Source organism: Maylandia zebra, linkage group LG6 (assembly GCF_041146795.1).
Source record: "Maylandia zebra isolate NMK-2024a linkage group LG6, Mzebra_GT3a, whole genome shotgun sequence".
NCBI classification, from domain to species: Eukaryota; Metazoa; Chordata; class Actinopteri; order Cichliformes; family Cichlidae; genus Maylandia; species Maylandia zebra.
Genome location: NC_135172.1, coordinates 28,121,650 through 28,141,933, shown reverse-complemented (window position 1 = coordinate 28,141,933; position 20,284 = coordinate 28,121,650). Strand labels below are relative to the sequence as shown.

At 39.5% G+C, this 20,284-nt stretch overlaps 1 protein-coding gene across 3 annotated transcripts in view; it reads right to left on the bottom strand.

Moving 5' to 3' along the window:
- Positions 1-20,284, bottom strand: part of mast1a (microtubule associated serine/threonine kinase 1a) — an 85,673-nt gene that overhangs the window by 13,555 nt on the left and 51,834 nt on the right. For all 3 annotated transcript variants that reach the window (XM_004567876.2, XM_004567877.2, XM_004567878.2), the window contains 12 exons: positions 18,690-18,850; positions 16,461-16,536; positions 13,413-13,622; positions 13,222-13,323; positions 9,855-9,987; positions 8,251-8,318; positions 8,072-8,148; positions 4,061-4,269; positions 3,095-3,233; positions 1,707-1,839; positions 573-738; positions 254-355 (listed from right to left, as the gene is read on the bottom strand). In XM_004567876.2, the coding sequence (XP_004567933.2) occupies positions 254-355; positions 573-738; positions 1,707-1,839; positions 3,095-3,233; positions 4,061-4,269; positions 8,072-8,148; positions 8,251-8,318; positions 9,855-9,987; positions 13,222-13,323; positions 13,413-13,622; positions 16,461-16,536; positions 18,690-18,850 (1,576 nt within the window). The remainder of the gene's footprint in view (positions 1-253; positions 356-572; positions 739-1,706; positions 1,840-3,094; positions 3,234-4,060; positions 4,270-8,071; positions 8,149-8,250; positions 8,319-9,854; positions 9,988-13,221; positions 13,324-13,412; positions 13,623-16,460; positions 16,537-18,689; positions 18,851-20,284) is intronic.

The window sequence follows — 20,284 nt, the reverse complement described above, 5'->3', positions numbered from 1 at the left end:
GTATCAAGAGGTGAAGGATTATTATGCTCTCTTAAAGCCACAGCTTGTTTTAGGTGGCTTTATCTGTATTTCAGCTAAGCTAGCCAGTGGCTAGCTTTAGCTTCATATTCTGTGTGCACAAAAAGAAACAAGACCCAAAATACTTTTGTTTTATATTGCACCTGTTCCTTTTAATGTTACTTTGCATTCTTATTCTTGTTGCAAATAGCTGCACATGTCAAATCAGATATCAAGTGAAAGAGCAAACCAGTACCTGTACCAAGCCTGACCAGAGGGTTGGTCTGTAACAGGGCAGAGATGAGGGATTGGGCATCTGCAGGCAGGGCCTCATCACCATCTGGCCAAACTATGTCATCTACCAGAGGCACAAGAAACAGAGAGAAAAAGGTCAGAATAATAATAAAGAAAAAAAACATACTTAGTTTCTGGAACAGAATTTTAAATCTTTGGTTTCTAACCTTTACAGAAGGCTTTAAGTCTTAGTACACTTATCATTAACCACTTATAATCTTTGCAGTTTGAAAAGGCGTTTAAAACATAGTAGCAACATAGGTTTATCACAGTTTCCTCACCTGTGATGACCTGTCCAAACAGCTCCTCAGGAGTGTCTCCAAAGAAAGGCACACAACCCACTAAGAACTCATAGAGGATGATCCCCATAGCCCACCAATCCACCGGCTTCCCGTAGCCTTGGCGGAGAATCACTTCTGGAGCGATGTACTCTGGAGTACCGCAAACCTGTGAGCAATGATTGAGACAATTTGGAGGAATGGAAGAAAAAAGAAAATGAGAAAAGGAGAGAAAGACAAGTTAATCATCCTTAATAAAAATAAGCTGCTACTGTGGACATCGGCGTAACTTTGTGCTGAACATTGGGGGGGTCAAGATCTCTGTCTAAATAAATAAATAAATCTGGATAAATTCCTAGATGATTAAACATGCAACTATTTTGCTGGTAATAACTGAAATTAGTAAAGAAAGTCAACAGCCTATCTATGCAAGATAATTAATAATTTTATTGGGGGGGGGTCATAACCCCCCTAACCCCCCTGGAAATTACGCCCCTGACTGTGGATGTAATGGAAGTGTTCTGGATAAACAAACAGTACATCAATACTGAGTGACACCTAGTGGGAACTATCCAAAACAAGAGTTGTGGACAAATTATATCAGACACATCAGGACAGCCCAATAGTAAAAGTTCTGACTGACTGAGAAATTCTCTCTCCGCCATAATCTCCACCACAAAGCTGCAGTCTGTTTCTGCAGATGTGAGCTGATTACTGGCAGAAACACAGATGCTTGCTTCCACTGAGAAGATGAAAAGGACACGCGGCCCAATCTGACTGCTCATGACTGGTTTAATTCAGAGTATAAACAATTACTGTAATTGCAAAACAGGATTGTTATGGAGATGGAGGGCATTAATGATTCACTTATTCAGACTAAACAGGAAGCATTATAATGCAGCATCTTTGTTCGGATAATATTGATTTTGCCAGATGACTTGGCAGGTTTGCATGCGTGGTTGAAAAAAGGATTTTTTAAAATGGGATTCAGCTAATTAGCCTCTAAGTGGACATGCACCTCATTCATAAAGTTACTAATTAAAAAGTGAAATTAATTATTACCATGTTACATTGATATGCTGTACTTCGTGTTTTAACATGTTTAATGCGACCGGTGTGAGGTCGTGGGTACCGTACCTGCTTGTCCAGAAACTCCCTGGCATCTTTCTCAATGTGTCCCTCATACAGGTTGGTGGTGAGGCTCATTAGGCCCATCTTCGACAAGCCAAAGTCAGTCAGCTTAATGTGGCCCATGGAGGTAATCAGGAGACTACAAGGAGAGAGAAAACAGGCATTCATTCTGGCAAATGACATGAAAAGCCCCCCCAAACAAAACCAAAAACAGAAGTTTTTATACACCTATAAGCCATAAAGCAATCCAAACCAATCCCTCAGCAATTGAGGAGCTGTGTAAAATCTGAATAAAACAGAATGCAGCGATTTGCAAATCTTGTAAACCCATATTTTATCTGCAATAGAAAACATTAAACACATCAAATACTTAAACTGAGGAAATTAAATACATTAAACGTGTTGAAAAAAAAGAAGTTGGGACTGGGCCATGATCAGAATACTTTATTAAGCTCTGATTATGTGAAAATATGCAGTCAGAGAAGCTCCGACACAGTAAGTACCGAACCAATTAAAGTAAATTAAATGATACAATACTGTATATTACAAAGTTACAAAACATGACAAAATAGTTCTAATAGATATAAATACCTCTGATTATAAATACCCCAGTATATTACACAAATTACATAAGGCATTACAAATACCATGGCCACAGCCGTGTCGGGAAACTGAGGAGATCCGTTGTTGAACTTCTGGGAGAGGAAAGTCTCCTGTTCCCATATAGGATTCAGTCTGGGGTCTTCTTTGTTGTATTTTTGGTTTCATTATTATTTTTAAGTTTCCAGTTAGTGAAAGGACAGAGGACACTGGACACGGACCAGTTCAGCAGCTGGACTTGTTTAATAGGCTGTTGCACTCGATGCAGTTTGCAGTTTTGATTGTCTTGTTGAAATATACAAGGCTGTTCCAGAAAAAGACCTTTGGATGGGAGCGTGTGCCGCTCTAACATCTGTGTATACCTTTCAGCACTGATGGTGCCTTTCCAGATGTGTAAGCTGCCAATTCGATTAATGAATGCACCCGATCAGCGATCCAGGCTTTTGACTTTTAAAGTTTTATCAAGGGTTGTTTGTTAAAGAAAAATTTGGATGTTTTGTTTTTGCATTATCTTAGGCTTCGGTCCATGTCTATTATTATTATTCGTTTTTATTACTATTATTATCATCCATTCAGTCATCTCTCCATCCACTTTTATGATTTAGGATCACACGGGGCTCGAGCTGTCATAGGGTAAAAGGCTAGGTACACCCTGTGCAGGCCATCAGTCTTGACTATGTCTACAACCCAAAATGCACTGGGTTGCTGCCATATGATTGGTTAATAATATATTTGAACAGGTGTAATTAAACAAGTGATTATATTGATTGATAATATAAATTTTAAACACTCACTTGTCGGGTTTGAGGTCTCTGTGGACGATCCCATAGTTGTGCAGATACTCCAGGGCTAATACAGTTTCAGCAAAGTACATCCTCGCAAGCTCAACAGGCAGAGCCCCGATGTTCTTCAGCAAAGTGGCACAGTCCCCACCTGCAATCACATAAACAACACACGTTACTGTTAATGTGATTTTGTAGTTATAACATAAATCTATGCTCGACGTGTTAAAACTTTCAAACAAATGGTGCCAAACCCCAGAAAGACATATTTTGATGCTCTGATTAGGGAGAACAAATTCATTAAATATGACTCATTGTTTTTATCACCAGAACATTAGAAGTCTTTTCTGAATTAGTAAAACGATTTGCTTTTTATGTTTCTATTTTTTGGGTTTTTAATTAATTTTTGTGCCATCCATATTTGGCACTGCCATCACACATGAGTCATAAATTCGTACCTACCGTTGACAGCTCAGTGTGTCTGTGAATCAACAGCGATCTTGACAAAATAATAGAATTCAGCACAAATAGAAGGAAAACTGAGTCGAGCTTTAGCCGTGAGCCAGTAAAACTCCCCTGCCCTTTTTTGTAACTGAGACATTATACTTCACTGCACGTTTCCTGAATGCTTGACCTTCGGTTTAGAAGCCAGAGGCTCAGGTGGCAATTTTTATTCACAATTTTAAAAAATAAGTCCAGGAATTGAATGAAAATTAAAATAAAAAATGTAGATAAAACAGAAAAGGCCATGGCTACAGCATCCAAAGGAAAGGTGGCGTGAAAAGCGCATCCTGATGTGCTGGAGGTTATTTCACAGATGTAAAAGAGTCAGGGAGGAAATGTGTTACTTTACACACAAGGCACAAACTTGACCAACACACAACAAAAAAGAAATCAAGGCACGTGTTTAGAGTAGCTTCATGCGATCTTATCAATTTGAACTCAGATCTAGTGAAAAACCACAGCCGACCCCCTTACCTTCAACGTACTCCATGACCATGCAGAGGTGTCGTCGCGTTTCGAAGGAGCAGAACATGGAGACGACGAAGGGGTTCTCCGCAAATGTGAGTATGTCCCTCTCCACAAACGCCTGCTGGATCTGGTTCCTCAGGATCAGATTCTGCTTGTTGATCTTCTTCATGGCGAAACGCTGGCGTGTCTCCCTGTGTCGCACCAGGTAGACGGCGCTGCAACGCAGGGGAGACAGAAGAGTACAGAACAGAAGAAATGAGGTATTGAGGAAAACAGCAGGTGGTACAAACTGCAGAGGATATTTCATCTCCTTTCAGACACGAGCTCAATAAAGTGTGGCTGTGTGGACACATCAAGGAGGATATTAAGACTTGAAAACCTCCAGCACAAAATGTCAACCCCCGAGCTCGTAATCTTCATTTTATGTTTGATCCTGAACAGAGTTTTTGAACTACACCTGAAAAATAATCCATTTTCTCTCGTGGGTAGATAATGGTAGAATAATGCTGGCCTGCCAAGTACAACTCTTTCTTCGCTGATCCACCTTACTCAGCTTTTGACAGCCTTTAACATGCAGCAGCATGTGACCCGGTCAAGGTGGAGAGGAGACCATATGTTACTCGTGTGTTTACATCCCCACTGGCCGTCTCTTTGCTGTGAAGTGCATTTTAAATGTATTATTATTTTATTTTCTTTCAAATCATTGAACCCCGACAATCCCGATTCCTGACAACATGTCAAATGTGCATTTTAAAATACATCCCATCTGAATCTCTCTGTGCATTTTAATTATTCTCTGTGACAGAATGAAGGATTAAGCGCTGCTTTTAGTGTCTGTATTTATTATTTCTTTTTTTTTTTTCCTGTGCCGTGCCAATTATATTTCATCCCTCATGGCATTACAAGACAATATAATATATTTTAACACTAAAAATACATAAAACCTTGCTAATAATTTTTTATCTAAACAAAAATTTACAACCACCAAATTCTATTTTTGGTAATACTAATAGAAGTACCTTTGTTGTTTTGTGATCTAACTCAAGTTTTCAGGGGTTTTTCCCAAGCTTCATCATCTTTTAGTTGGTATTTTTGGCTCCTGCTCACATTTCCGGTATTATCATTAGTATTTATATTAGTATTCACAGTGCCACTGTCTTCTTTACATCCCAGGATCCTGAGGACTTCAGTGACTGCTACCGTGTCCCAGTAACATTTTCTATTAAATGTTGATTCATTTGGATGCATGATTGGGATCATTATGCTAATAGAAAATCTAGTGATTACCAACCTTCAATTTATGAACCCAGGGCATTATGATTTTGTTTTTTTTTGGGAACAGAAACCATTATCAGCTTTGCAGCAGTAACAACATATCAGCAGATTACATTATAGGGAAATCGTTTACAGGCGGACACAAGTACCAAAACTGGTACATAAACTGTTTTATGATCACTTGTTTGATAAAGCAAACTAGCAATTTGAAAACACAAGATCTTGGCCACTTTCACTATGGCTGTTGACAAAGGCAAGAACATGTAATTTCTACAGTAAACTAGTCTTGCTTTCTGAGTGATCTTATCGTTAAATCATGCATATTCAACCATTTAGATGTCAACTTGTAGAAATCTGAAACATTTTTGTTTTTTTAAAACTTGCTGTCAGGGATTTGGGAGGAAACTGAACCCCACATACATGAACAAAATAGTGTCTGTGGATGCAGCTTGCAGTGTAACAAGTGCTTTGAATACCTTGAAAGCAAAAGGTTAGGTTAGCTGGTGATTCTGAAGTGGCTGTTGGCAGGACAGTAAATGGTTATCTGTCTCTCTGTGGTAGCCTGCTAAAAAAAAAATAGACTAAAAAAAAGATGACGGATGTGCCAGCATGACAGAGCTGAGCCAAGGATAAAGGAGACTTCATGCATCAAATACATGAAGTTCATTAAATTGCACAGGAAAAAAATGTCACCGGATGAATGTTAAATGTCCTAACAGAGTTGTATGTGTCATAGCGCTATCACGTGGGTGAAAAGGCAGTGCCTCCACCTGCACAGCACTCTGCAGTTGTCATCGGACTACTGAAGTAACATGTAGCAAATGTGAATTGCTCGGCTTTACTTAAGACAAATGCGCTCTTGAGAAGCTTTGAAGTTATAAATTTCAGTTATTTATAGTCAAAGGTACGGTGGCCCTGAAAGCTCAAAATACACTCCAACTTGAAAAAGACTGCATAGAAAAAACGCTGTATAAGCACACAAAACACAACAGAAATGAGGCATTTATCTGAAGGACCAACTGCAGCGGTTACAAAAAGTAAAATATGTAAAGGACTGCACCGAGACACGCTTAAAAGTCTTCATCAGTTTTGTGAGGAGAAGAAGAAAAAGATGCAAGATGTTTTTTTTTTTTATTCGCATGATTCATATAACACTGTAGATACGCTTGCTATTAGCCGTGTAGTGTTAGCTTGTTACATCCGCAGCTGGTCCGTCACATTATTATCTCTCTAAAAATACTTCAGTTGTATTTTTCTAGTTCTGTCGTGTTTTAATCATGTTCTATTTTATTTTGTGTGCTTTTGCGTGTTTTCTCTTTGTTGTATTTTCTTAAGTTGTGCATTTGACCTTTCGGGTCCACCATACTTGAGCATTTAAGTCAAGAGTGTAACTGGTGAAATTTAGCCAGAGGTTGAAATTCTGTAATAGGCTATGTGCGCCTCAGCATATGCTACTTCTGGTGGGAAAACTCGTGTAGAGCGCTTAGTTTCCGGCGTGATATTCGCGCCTTGTTTACGGTCGGGTTTTCCAAAACAAGTCAACCAAATGGATGAATCAAGCGGCGATTTATATTTCTCAAGACGTCTTGGGCATTTACCGAATAAATCTGTGGATGATGTTCATCGACTTGTCGATATTTTCCCCCCGCGCCTCAGAGCAAAGGAGAGAAAGGATTCAAATTTGATATTTCTCAGTATTTGTAGAATTTTGAAGGTAAGTCACAACATACCCTTCGTAAATACTGATATATCGAGACCCTTACCAGCAATCATTCATTCATTTTTTAGATCCTGTGACTTTTTTTCACGATTTGTTGACGTGCTGTGTAGGTGTGTACTTGACTGTGCACGCTGATGTCGACATAACGGGGAGACATCTGGCTTTGACTAATGTTCGCCTGTAGTTTGAATGCTGAACATTTGCCTGTTTAAATCATTAGAACTGTCACTATACAGAGACGTGCTTCTGAATGTGGACGATGTGTCTTCTCATTTTGTAATGCAGTTCTGCTTGTGTTGAGTGATGTAAACAACCAATCGATCTACACTCTTCAAACGTCAAAACTGATAATTAGATTTTTTTATGACACAGCAATGGTGAGTGTTCCCACCTTCTGCTCTTTGTAACTTAACGCAATCTTTCTGTTTTCATATTTTGGCCATGATTTTGGAGTCCATCTTCACAATAGCGATTGACCGCAAAATAAAGCTACCGGAAATGTACATCCGGTCTTAAAACAGGAAGTTACCAGAGTGGAAAGTTTTTGAAAGCTTAACTGGCTAATGAATTTTTCAAATTAATGGCTCCAGAGGGACAAACATGTAAACTCAGCACCAGCATCCACTTTTGAAAGAATGTTTCAAATATTTGTTGCACTGCTCCTGATGGATTTGACCAGTTCCAATTTAGACTGAACAAATATTTTTTATACACATTCAAGTCCAATTCTAGATCTTTGCTGTTCAGTCTGACAATCTTTCTGCCGTTTGTGTTAGAGCTTGTTAGAAATCTCTTCATAAATAGCTTTCTTGGATGTTTTCATGATCCAAATTCTTCATGCTGTTGCCCTGTGTGTAACATAAAGACAGACAATATATCTGTATTGTAGCTCGAATATAAATGTTTTTAGATTCATGAGCTTTACCAAGTTTAACCACTGGATTAGTTTTAAAGCTCAAGGAAAAAATTGGATACGATTAGGTTTCTATGTGTGATCAGTGACGTATTAATCAATTACTCACCCATAGGCTCCATTGCTGATCAGTTTTATGGTCTGAAAGTCTTCCTCAGTTGGTGGCTTGATGGCTCTCCCTTTTCCCTGATGAAATACCCAGAGTTTTACAATTATAATTCAAAGTTAAAAACAAAACAAAACAGGTAATTTGTTTCCTGTGTCTGTGCATGCGTGTTTCTTCGTCACCTCTGCTGAGTCATCGGTCTCTGGAGTGTGCGGACCCTCACTGTCGTAGCTGTCAAAGCCCACGATTTCTGTTGGGACACGTGTTAGTTAACAGACAAACCTGAAGTGACAATAAAAAGCGACACTAGGCCCCCCACACCGCTGTGAGCAGTTAGAAAAACTGCAGCTCTCAACCGCTACAGACCAAATCCCACAAAGTAAAATATGAGAATTAAAACAGCTTCTTTCTATTAATTTTTCTTCTCTCTTTCAGATTTCCCTCCTCTTCACTTTGTTCTTACTCCCCTCATGAACAGTGGCAGAGGAGTGGCAGCTAATTTCCAGTGTTCTTGCATTTTTTGTATGTGACAGCTGCTTGAATACACTGATTACACAACTGTTTTGTTGAAATAATTGAATGATAATTACCTTTTGAAAGCCCCTTTGTGGTTCTAAACTTTATATAAGATAAAAGTCACTGAGCTGGAAACTGTATATTCTGTCAGTGTCTGTTTGACACTGTTTCTGTGTGAGAAACCAAGAAAAGAAATGTGAGTGCGAAAGTGTAAGCAGCTATGTGGGTGCGCATGTGTGCCTATGCATGACAATGTAGGTGCTAAAGAAAGTGCAAGATCAAGATATCAGCAGGCACATTGTTAGACGAGATTAACTCACAAAGACATAACCAGATACATCTCTCATGAATTCTGAAATAAAAGCACCGTGGCTTATTGTGAAGAGTCATTCTGAGCCATTTAACCCATCAGCTAATGCGAGCTCTTGATGGATTAGACTGGGAGTGGCTGAACAGATGGGAATAGTGAACTGTGAGTTTGGGGGCTGATTTCGAGCCATGATGATGAATGAAAAAGAGAACTGCAGCCGCACCACCAGACAGCAAATGATCCAAGCAGCTCAGACTCTTCATCTCAATATATCCTCATCATGGACGTAAAGAAAAGCTGATCAATATCTCAAAGTGGCACTTTTTAAAGCTTCATACTGCCACCACCCAAAATAGAGATGAAACATTTTTTCTGTGGATTTCTCTCACATGCTTGCAGATAGGATGAGAGGAAAAGACACAAGTGAGAAGCCACGTTAGCTAAATGAAATGCACTTTTGCAACGACGACTGCTGCCAAATCTTACTAACATACTAAAGCAAAAACATCAAGCTGTTAAAGTGTGTCACTATTTCCTACTGTATCAGTTTAATACTAAGATTATGTGAAGTCACTGAACTGGAGAGTTATAGCACAAAACTCCCACCAAAATCTTACATTATTTATGCTAACTTGCTAAATTAACAGGCATAGCATGCTAATCTGTACAGTCAGTTGTATTGGTGGCTCAGTTTCCCCCCTTGAACAGTACCAGGCTAGCTCTTTCCAGCAGCATTCGGCTTTTATAGAGAAGTAGGTTAATCAAATCTGGACTCAGACACAAGTGGTATTGATCTACTTATCCAGCTCTGGGAGTGAAAGTAAACAACTGAAACCAGCAAACATCTGTTGGAAAGCATTCTTGCAAATTAAAAACTTTACACTTTCATTTGTTTTCATATTTTCTATTATATATACACCTCTGGAATAAAACCTGAAACCTATTATTCCCATTTCTTACCCTCCAGTGGATCCCTGGTCAGTCCCAACTGACTGATAATATATCGAGGGATGTCTGCCTTCATCAGTTGTCCCTCCTTGGCGTGGTCCTCTGCTGCTTCGAGTAAGTGATAAAACTCTTCTGGGTTGAACTCCTATAATTCCAACAACAAACAAGGAGGGGTCAGGAAAAGCTACAAAACACTTGTACTGTACATGCATCTTAAATTAACATGATCTCACATACAAAGACCACTGCTGAAGTGGTGACGTGTGCAACACAAGACAATTGAAATCATCACAGCCTCTCTGAACATGTGGAAAAATTTGAATTATGTTTGCAATCATCAAAATCTGTGAAATATTTCCAGCAATTTGTTGAATCTGTGATGTGAAAAATTAAAGCAGTCCTGAAGGCAAAAGGACACCCAATGTGGCACTAGCAAGGTGTACCTTAAAAACTGGCCAGTGATTATATATTTCATGAAAGGTCACATAATTTTGAGAATCACCAGACTAAACACTCAAAAATCTACATTTAATTCAGATTCAACTGATAAACCCAACAAATATTTACACTGTGAAAGCTATAAGTTAAATTATTACCTCGTATTATTTCTACTTCTATAGTTTCTATTTCAATTAAAATCACGAACCAATATCCTTCTTTATATACTTTAAAATATCCAAACTGTAGTGTGTTGATAAAACACAATAACAAAGTGAGTGTCAGATTACGTTTTTCCAGTTCAACAGCCGGCTACTGAACCACAACGCTCTAGTGTGGAGTCACAAAAGGATGTGATAACAGCTAACACTAGTCGAGCATAAAGAAAACGATGTTATGTTGTGCCATGTGACATAAACAGTAAGTAATTCTAAGAGTACATCCAACTTATAATCATAAAACTAGATTTTAGTTCAACCTGCAGCAATTTCATGACCGAACACTGTTACAGGGCTGTCAAACAAACACAATCAGTGTTAATACACTTCCAAACTTTAAATTGCTTTCTCTGAAAATGTTCATTTTTTCCTATGATACAGCCTTTTGTGGTGTCTTATGGGATTCGGTCTCATTGCTGTTGGTGGAGTAACGTTTTGATTAGAAAGCCTGGGGCAGCCAGGATCATTTCTTTCCATGCTCTCTCTCATATCTGCTCCCTTCGACTAGAGGGAAAAAAAAGGAGTACGGAGACGGGGAATTAACCTGGCTCTCTAATAGTTTGCGCTGCTGGAGGATAATATTCTTGCAGCTAACAGCCTTCTGACTGTGTGACATTTTCACCAAATCAGACCTTGTGACTGACTTGAATGCTAAATGAACTCTACGGACATGGACAAAATTTCATCTGTGTGTGCCTTCTCCTCTCTAACCCACGGGCCGTGAAGATCTAAAGTCCCCTCCACATCCTGCCTGACCCTATCGACCTTTTCTGACGGTCGCCTTGGTAACAGAAAGATGAGCCGGGAGGGTTTGGGAGGAGGGACCGCACCATCAATCAGGGAGCTGATATTCAGGTGTGTCCTGTGGATGCAGAGAGGCTTGTTATTACTAAATAAGTTTTGTTGAATTAATGAATCAGCATGTCAAGGACACAGCTCCGTCTTGGACTGGATTTGATGTTCTGTTGTGAAAACGAACAAGTTGAGGAGGTGGGAAGAACGAGAGTGAAAAATATCCTAAAGCAATAATCATGCAATTTGCAGCAACACAGGATGACTGATGTGCTGAATGACACAGCTTGAACAAAACCATGACCTCCATGTATAATACAGTGTGTTTCAACATTCATACACTCCCATGTGTTAAGAATGCTGTAGGTAAAGCAACGTTTATGGGAAGCAAGAGAATGGATTGTAGCAGCTACTTCCAAATGCAAGCAAAGGCATGTCAAGAGAAGACAGGTGTGAAACAAATAATGGTACATCTTCTGGCTTGGTTTAAAAAATATCACAAATTCATGGCAATCTGGCAACTGGTATGTCTAAAATTTCAAATTTTTACATATAATTAACAGGGGAAAAATATGACATGCTACTAAATCACATCGTGATGAAGTTATTTGTACTCTGATGGTCAATGTCAGTATTTCTTTTAAAAACGTGTTAGCTAGCTACCTTTGACTGCTCCCTTATCACAAGGGTCACCACAGCTTGTAGCTGCGTATGTTTGATTTGGCAGTTTTATGGCAAATGAAGCTCCTGATACACAGTATTTTATGCTGATGTTAATGATAGACGAGGTTTGGACCTCTGCAGTTATTTAAGCAGCAGAGCATTTGTGACTTTTCACACTATGGACCTCAGCACTTTAACTTTATGTAGTCAGACATTTCATGGCAGAGTGGCTGTTGTTCCTGAAGGCTTGATTTTATACACCTGTGGCAATAGGGGTTGAACTACCTGAATTCAAAGATTAAGAGGTGTTGTGCATTGCCTTTCTTGTCTTTTATAATCTTGCTTATTTCATCTCCATGTTCCACTGGATTGGGCCTGTATCTCATTACCAACTGGTGATAAATGTGTTATGTGTGCGCTGAAGTTATGACAGAATAAAAACAAATCAAGCAGAGTTGGTTAGAGCTTCAAATATGCAAGATTCAACACAGGAAATGCAGGGAATTTAAAGGCCCAAATTGCTTCTGAATTCTCTAAAATCTGAGACAGAGGTGTTTGCCATGTTTGATGAAATTGTATGCAGATTTTCTTTTTTAGGTGTAAAAAAAAAATCTTACTTCTGTAAAAATGTCAGGGTTAACGGGGAAAAAAAGCAGTAGCAATGGGATACCCCAGGGGATGGTCTGAGGTTTGAGGTCTGTTGCTATTTGGCAATAACTTACCACAGACATCTTCTCTGGCTTAGTAGCCAAAATGTTGGCCTCCTAATGCTGTGTAGAGACACCAGTGTTGCTGTAGTTTTATCTGTAAATTTGGACCTTTATCCTGTTCTTTTTTCACAGTTTTATTCCACCACAGTTTTATTGCTGCAAACACTACTTGTTTATACTTGTAAGTTGCAAAAGTGAAACACATAAAGAAGACATCCTGTCTTGTCTTTCTCTGTTAATAACATACTGGTAAAACAGATGCAACATAAAAGATTAAACAAAACTTGAACCTTTCCTGACTGGAGTGGCAGCATAGCTTCCTGCAGTGACACACTTATGTTTCATCTGTTCAGAATGAACGAACAGTCGACACTCTGCCCTACTTTTAGATTCTGTAGTACCAGTTCAGCATATTCGACCCTCCGTTTCCATGTGGGAGGACGGGAGTGTCTTCGAGCAGCTCAATGGGGTAGAAAATGCCTCCAGAAACAAAGAAAGTCTGGATTCTCGATGTGTTTGAAAGTTTAGCCACAATCAGATAAGCAGGGCGGAACTCACCAAGCACTCCAGCAGCCTGGCAGGACGAGATATGATGATGAAGAGCTTTTTGACAAGCTCGATGACGAAGGTGAGCTCCGAGCTCTCCGAGCGCTTGTAGACCTGATGAAGAAAGACAGAAATTTGGAGAGACAGGGTCAGTTAGCGAGGTTTGGAAGCACATCACATCAGATTCCTGCTACACAACTCACGTCGTGCAGCATCTTCTCCAGATTCTCCTGCAGTTCACAGAAGTAAACGCTGGTAATGACGCCCTCGCGTGATTTGGTCAGGCAGTCTCTGGCTAGCTCGGTTATCTGGTGGTGGATGAAGCTGAGAACCCCGTCAGCCAGTGGCAGAACACTCTCTGGGGAGTAGTTCTGGATGAAGTCTGCCAACCTCTCTTCCATCTGAGCTGTGGCCTGATTAGAGACACAACAGTGGTTAATAGTCAGTGAGTGTAAGATAATACGATCACCTGTCTTTATCTCAATATACGGTGCTCAGCCAGCTCCACACATTCTATATAAATGTGCTACTTTAGACACGACACTCATTGTTTTCTGAACAAGCCTTTGTGGAAGGGCCTTGATGTTTTTTTGCACTTCACTGTTCATTCCCTGCAGAAAAAAAAAAAGATTTTTTAGGATGTTTCTTTCTCAGGCTGCAGAAACTCAGCTCAGCTAAGGCACCTCAACGAAAGTGATGTGTGAAGTGATGTAACACAACGTGACGCGCCCTGTGTTCGGTCCTTGTTCATTTGGTTGCTATTGCACCTCTTTTGACTGTGTTATTCTTTTTAGTATTTCCATCATATTCATAAAACTCAAACCTCAGGAGGAGACCGACAACCACATTAGACTTTGCAAACTTGTGTGTATAAAGGCTTATCTTGATTTGTTGTCACTTTTTCAACCTTCATATTGAGTGCATTTTTGTGCTTCCAATCTGTATGTATTTCAGCTTGCTATAATTATGCCACAGTAAAGTGCTGCTTTAGAGAATTAATGTGCCTTTTCTGCCTATTTTATTTTCAGAAATTACCAGTACTCATGTATGGTGAAGCAAACAATTATCTGGAAGGATGCTACTATTATTTTCTAATAAGTAAAGACATTTAATGGTCATTATAATTAATTCAGCTGTAGGACTGGGCCATATCATACCGTTCACGGTAATACCGGTATAATGTTGGGCAACGATAAGAAAATGAAATATCGCGATAGAATATGAGTAAAACGCGCATGCGCAGTGCCTTTGTTTTCATACGCAGATGGTGGAAAAATCATGGCGGCGATGGAGAATGAGAAGGGCGAAAGCGGATCGTTGAATGAAACGGATGAACCAGAATTGGTTTGTAAAAATGCTGCAACTTCAGTGGTGTGGAACTGGTTTAGCTTTCGTCCCTCAGATACACAACAAAGCACTATTTTTGGTAGAGCATGCTAGCGGGCTGTCGTTATTACCGTGTTTTTTGGAAAATACGGCATTTTTCTGAAAATCGACAGCGCCCCTTATAATCCCGTGTGCCTTATGTATGAATTCTGGTTGTGTTTACTGACCTCGAAACAATTTTATGTGGCACACGGCGCTCGAAAATCTGTCAAATGTTTTAGTACGACTTTGCTAAATTTTTAGATAACTTTAATGCACATAAAAAACAGCTGCTTGTTTAAGTGAAAATACATTGATGTTTTTGGGGTTTTTTTGCAAGTTGTGGAGTTGTAAAGTATTTTGTCTAGTGTCAATTATATCGTGAGTTATATCATTATCGCAAATTTTCAAATGTATATCGTGATAAATATTTTTGGTCATATCGCCCTGCTCTATTCAGCTGACAGGTTAACTCGCCCAAATATAAACAGATTTCTTGGGAAAGAGCAGGGAGAGATCTAGAGGTTTCATTAACTGGAACCTCTCCTCAGTGCTTGAGTTTTATACAGTTGTTGCAAGTCTTTTTCAAGTATGCAAATGATAACTACTCCTACAGTAACATTAAAAAAAATACAGCAATATTAAACCTGCATTCACCAACTTGGGATTTGTGAGTGGGACGACTCGTGCTGCTTCACAATGCATCACTGTGAATGAGCAGGATTATAATTTGTGTGTGTGTGTGTGTGTGTGTGTGTGTGTGTGTGTGTGTGTGTGTGTGTGTGTAGGCAGGTGTTTGAGGACACCTGCAATGTGAAAGATTTCCTTGCACACACTTCACTGTTCATCAAAATGGTTGGCTCCCTGAGACACCGAGTCATGTTTACACGTCTCAGAGTCATTAAAACACATCTAATTGACTTTTTAATTATGATCTGCTAAAGGACTTTAGACATGGATGACCTTTTAACAGCTTACCATGAACCATGTAATAAATTAAGAGTGGTGAGCATTGTTTAAAGTACCAAGCACACAGATACCTGCTTGTTGTAAGAGAAGTGTGCATTAGGAAATCTGTGGCAGCAGAAAACCCTGAAAGTGGAATCCAGTACTAACTGAAAATGAGTAGAAATGGACACAGAGTGCGCATTACACTTTGAAATAATTACATGTTAAATTCTAGTTTTGAAATGGTTTAAAATAGGGTGTGTGTCATTCATTTTGAAGCATTTTTAAACACAGCCATGAACCTCAAACTGGTCCTGGTCAGTAGTCACTGGTCTGCTGGTTGGTGTAGCAGCAAGTAGTTTAATTGGTGTATATGCCATCAATGTTTTGGTCTCTGCAGTCCATCAGGAGTGCAAAAGAGGGATGGCAAGCTTCATCATGTCACCAAAGTGTGCTCAGGGAGAAAGCTTGCAGTGTCCATTCGTCTCCCTGCCTATAATTTCTATATATTCATACTCAAAATCTGTTTAAAGCAACATCAGGACCTTAACTCAGTTATTTGTTCCCTCTGGAAATAGAACTTAACATTTTACCTTTGAATTATTTTAACATCATCACAGTAAATAAGCGCAGCTTTTATCACTGTCTGAAATTCCAGGGAGCTGCTTTGCTGCTTTTTTTGTTTTACTTCTTGTTTTGTTTACATGTTCAGCCCCTCCAGCACTTTTAGATCATCGGCTGCTTACTTAAAACAACAGATTCTTGCAAATAGTGACTCACTTTGGATAAAAGAAATATAACAAATATTTTAAATGTAGCTGAGAGATGTCTGTTGCCAGTATGCATATTGTGTATGTGTGCGCTCGCGTGTGTGTGTGTATTTTGAGGTGTGCGTGGAGGTACAGTTTACACTTGCGTATTTGTTGTGCGAGCCTGACCTTGGGGAAGCGCTCCTTGTAGACATGGTTCATCATCACTATTTCATTGTCATAGCAGGATGGTGAGCGCCCCGGGCTGAAAACAGACAAACAGAGAGCAGGAGTGTAATATACAGCACCGACTGAGCAGAACAGAGTGAGAGGAGGCAGCCCAAAGAGAAGCAATTCTGTATTTTTCACCTGAACGGAGAAAATATTCACAGCACTCCCTCATGTCTGTCCTGTTGGTATATAACGCTAATAAACCGATCAGAAATTCAGTACGCCACGTTTCTATTATGGACGCAGTCCCTTCCTACATCTCCTCCATCCTGACCGTGGCAAAGATGTCACAAGCATGTAAACATGAAAGTTCAGCATATCCTTTCACAAGATGTAAGCTAAACCAACATATGGCAGCAAAAGTCTACTTTGTTGATTTTATTTCTCAGGAACTGAGCTGATCTACACATCTGTAAAGAAAAAGGAACTGATAAAAAGTCCTTTATGGGAAAACACATTATAATTTAACATATACACAATAAGGAAAGTCTGCGAGCTGATTTTATCTAGGCCAGGAACTGCTGAGGAGCTTAATATGAAAACTGAATACTGATGAGTAGTGATGTGTCGGATGTAGTTAGGACATGTTGCATCCAGAGGGGAGGCTATAATAGGTGTGGTTGCAGGGAGTGTACACCAGAGGCTTCAGCTATTAAAGAAGCTGCTGCACCCTGGAGATGCTCAACACACTGGAGGCTGGACTCGCTACTGATATAATAACAGTGGTGGAAAATACCCTAACCCTAAGTACAGAGACATCAGTGGTGTGCTACAGTTTGAGGCACTTGTACTTCTACTTCACTGCTTTTCAGAGGAAAATATAAAAACGTCCTCAACCATTTATCCTTAACTGTTAGTTTATTATTCTAAACTGTTTATTATAAATAGGGACCAGTTTAAACTGTTTATGTACGTTCTTAGCAAACTGCACATGACAGCTGACATCTTAGAGATAATTACTGTTTGTTTTTTTTTTGCACTGGTGGAAACAGTAGACAGATTATTCACTTAAGTAGAAGTACAGCTAGTACTTGCATTCTGAAAGATTTAGGTAGAAATATTAATTTAATTTCTTTTAGGTCAAAGTGAAAACTAGTGCTACCCCTCAGCCTCCTATTAGACACACCTATGGTATCAGTTTGAAGCTCCTACGTTGCCTCTTTGTTGAGTTATCGCATTCACAAACGTAGGTGTCCACGTGGCTCGCCGCCCCGGCAGCTTAACGACAAAAAAAGTACAAAGTAACTCTTCGAGGGGTATTCCTATCCGCTAGTTTTGTGAAAAGCTAACTGATCAATATCTTTGTTTTTGTTTGTTGTGTGTCATGAAGCTGCTAATGGTACTTTTTTCTGTCACAGGTCCGTCTTTGCTCTCTTCCCTGCATCTCATCTCTGCGTCTTTTACGCCAGTCAGAAGCAATAAGCACTGATGCTGGATCCACCAACAGGATTGTCTTTCATGTTCCCTCTATTTAGGTTCAAATGGGTTTAATGTGTGAAAGGCAAAATATTCTCCTAAAATGTGTTAAAACTAGAGCCTAGAGTGGTAACAGTAAAGTAGATACTGTTACGAAAAGTAAAGAAACATGTCAGAAGAATAACTAGTCATGTAAAGTGCAGGTACTCAAGTAACATATTTGTACTTTGTTACTTTCCACCTCTGTCGACTGTGTCCTGCGTACTACTGCAAACCTATCGCTATACCATGATAAAGGGACATTTTACAGTGTTGCATTGGTGCCGGTACAGCAAGGACTTAAGTACTGTTTATCAAGGTATACACATCTTCAAAACAGAGCATGCTGTGTTTGATGAAAAGGCCTAACAAACCTAATGTCCCCTCTTTGTAAATGCGAGCTGCACCAAATAAAGCACTGGCACATTCACAAAAGGCGACTCATCTGAATTAATGACTGAGAGCACTCCACACCTCTTAATAACAGAAAGAAGTTGGTCCTGCACAGTAACTGAATAAAAATCGCTTTTATCATCTTTAATGGCTGCTAAATGTCCTTTGATAACAGCTTGCCATGTTGAATTTTGGCTAGTTTTGTTATGTCTTACACAGAATACTCAAACATTTACAAATAAAGCTTTGATGTTGACATCTTTATTCTCCAGTGTCACACAGGAGGGATGGGATCCTTTACTTAAACAGTCTTTTGCCCATTACCTGTCACGCTCTCACCTGAGGCTTCGGGAGCGAGGACGGACGTGCGGCGAGCGGCGCCCGCCGTCGTCGTCTGTGATGCTCTCTGTGCTGCCAAAATGCTTGGACAGGAAGTGCAGCTCATCCATGGTTGGCTGGAAGGGCAGCTGGTGCAGACGCTCCTGGGATGAGCTGGATGACTGGAGAGACATGAAAAGGAGGCAAGGTTAAAAAGTGAACTGGCCGTCGTTTGATTTTTTTTAAGCCTCTGTAAGAGCTGCAAGATCAATAGTTTAAAAATAGACATCCAGTGATGAAAAAGAACATCAAAAACAAAGACAAGAGAAGACAAGAGAAGAGAAGAGAGGAGAAGAGAAGAACAAGGTGTACTATAATGTGAGTGGGTGTAACAAAGAACTGAAATGAAGAAGAAACCAAGTTAAAAGAACAAGGAGAGAGGTGGCGAAACAAGAAAAATATCCAGAAGGAGTTGGTGTAGGAGTGCAAAACAGAGTAACGCAGACTGAAAAACAGAGCAAAAAGACTGCAGGGAATCAAAAAATCACCCCGAGTAAAAGTTGACTGCTGGTTAAGCATCTCATGCCTCTGGGCGATTAATGGCAGCGCTGCCTGGTTTTAAACAAAAGACTTTTCTACAGCACCGAAGGAAAAAAACAGCCTGGATCAATGGGAGCCTTAATGAACACATCTCCCAATGGGACATAATGGTTGGCTTTGGCCACACAATGATTTCTCCTATAAAAATCCATTAGAAACTCTTTTCAGGTCTTACTCTCGCGCAGGCTGAAGAAAAGTATAGAAATTGCAATGCTGAGAGTGCAACATGATCAATTAAGAAGTTCCCCAAAGACAGAGCAAGATTGAAGAATGAGAGGAAATGCCACTGAACATGATGGATGTCATGAATAAATAAAAGTTTATATGATTTGGTTTTGCTACTTCATTTGGAGCATTTCTCCAACTTGTCAGTCTTTCTTCACTTCTGCTTACTTACTACTAAAGAAAAACAAATATGATAAATATCTCCAACATTTAGTTTTGTTATTATGGTGGCACAGCTGAACCACTGGTCATTCAACCTTAATGCTTCTGACCTTTAATGGCTTTGAGGCTAAACAGAAAGCGAAATTAGTCTCTGCATGTTTTTCCTGAAATATATTTTGAAGAATATGCAGATTCATTTCAGGTGCATCGGGCTTATAAATGGAGTGAGAAAGATTTGCTGCTGAGAATAGCCTGAGGAGGAAATTTTTGAAGATCATAAAAAATGCTTGGCTTTAACAGCTTTATAGGAGAATATAAAGTCAGTCCCAGAATGGAATATTTACTGGAAGCATTGCCTCTATATAAAATGATTCTTTTTCACTGCATTTACTAAAAATCTCAAAAAAGTGAATAGCAGCAGATCCTTCCAAAGAGTTGAAAAGTGTGGCTTAAAGATTCAGATTCATGATAAAATGTGTTATAAAGTCACTACTGGTTTAGGGCACGAACATAATAAATTACAAAATAGTCTCAGCAACATATAGGTTGTATGCTTAGAACCAAATGCACACAGCACTTATAATGGTACAAAAATACCAGGTTGTATGAGCGGAATGCATTTACCATTG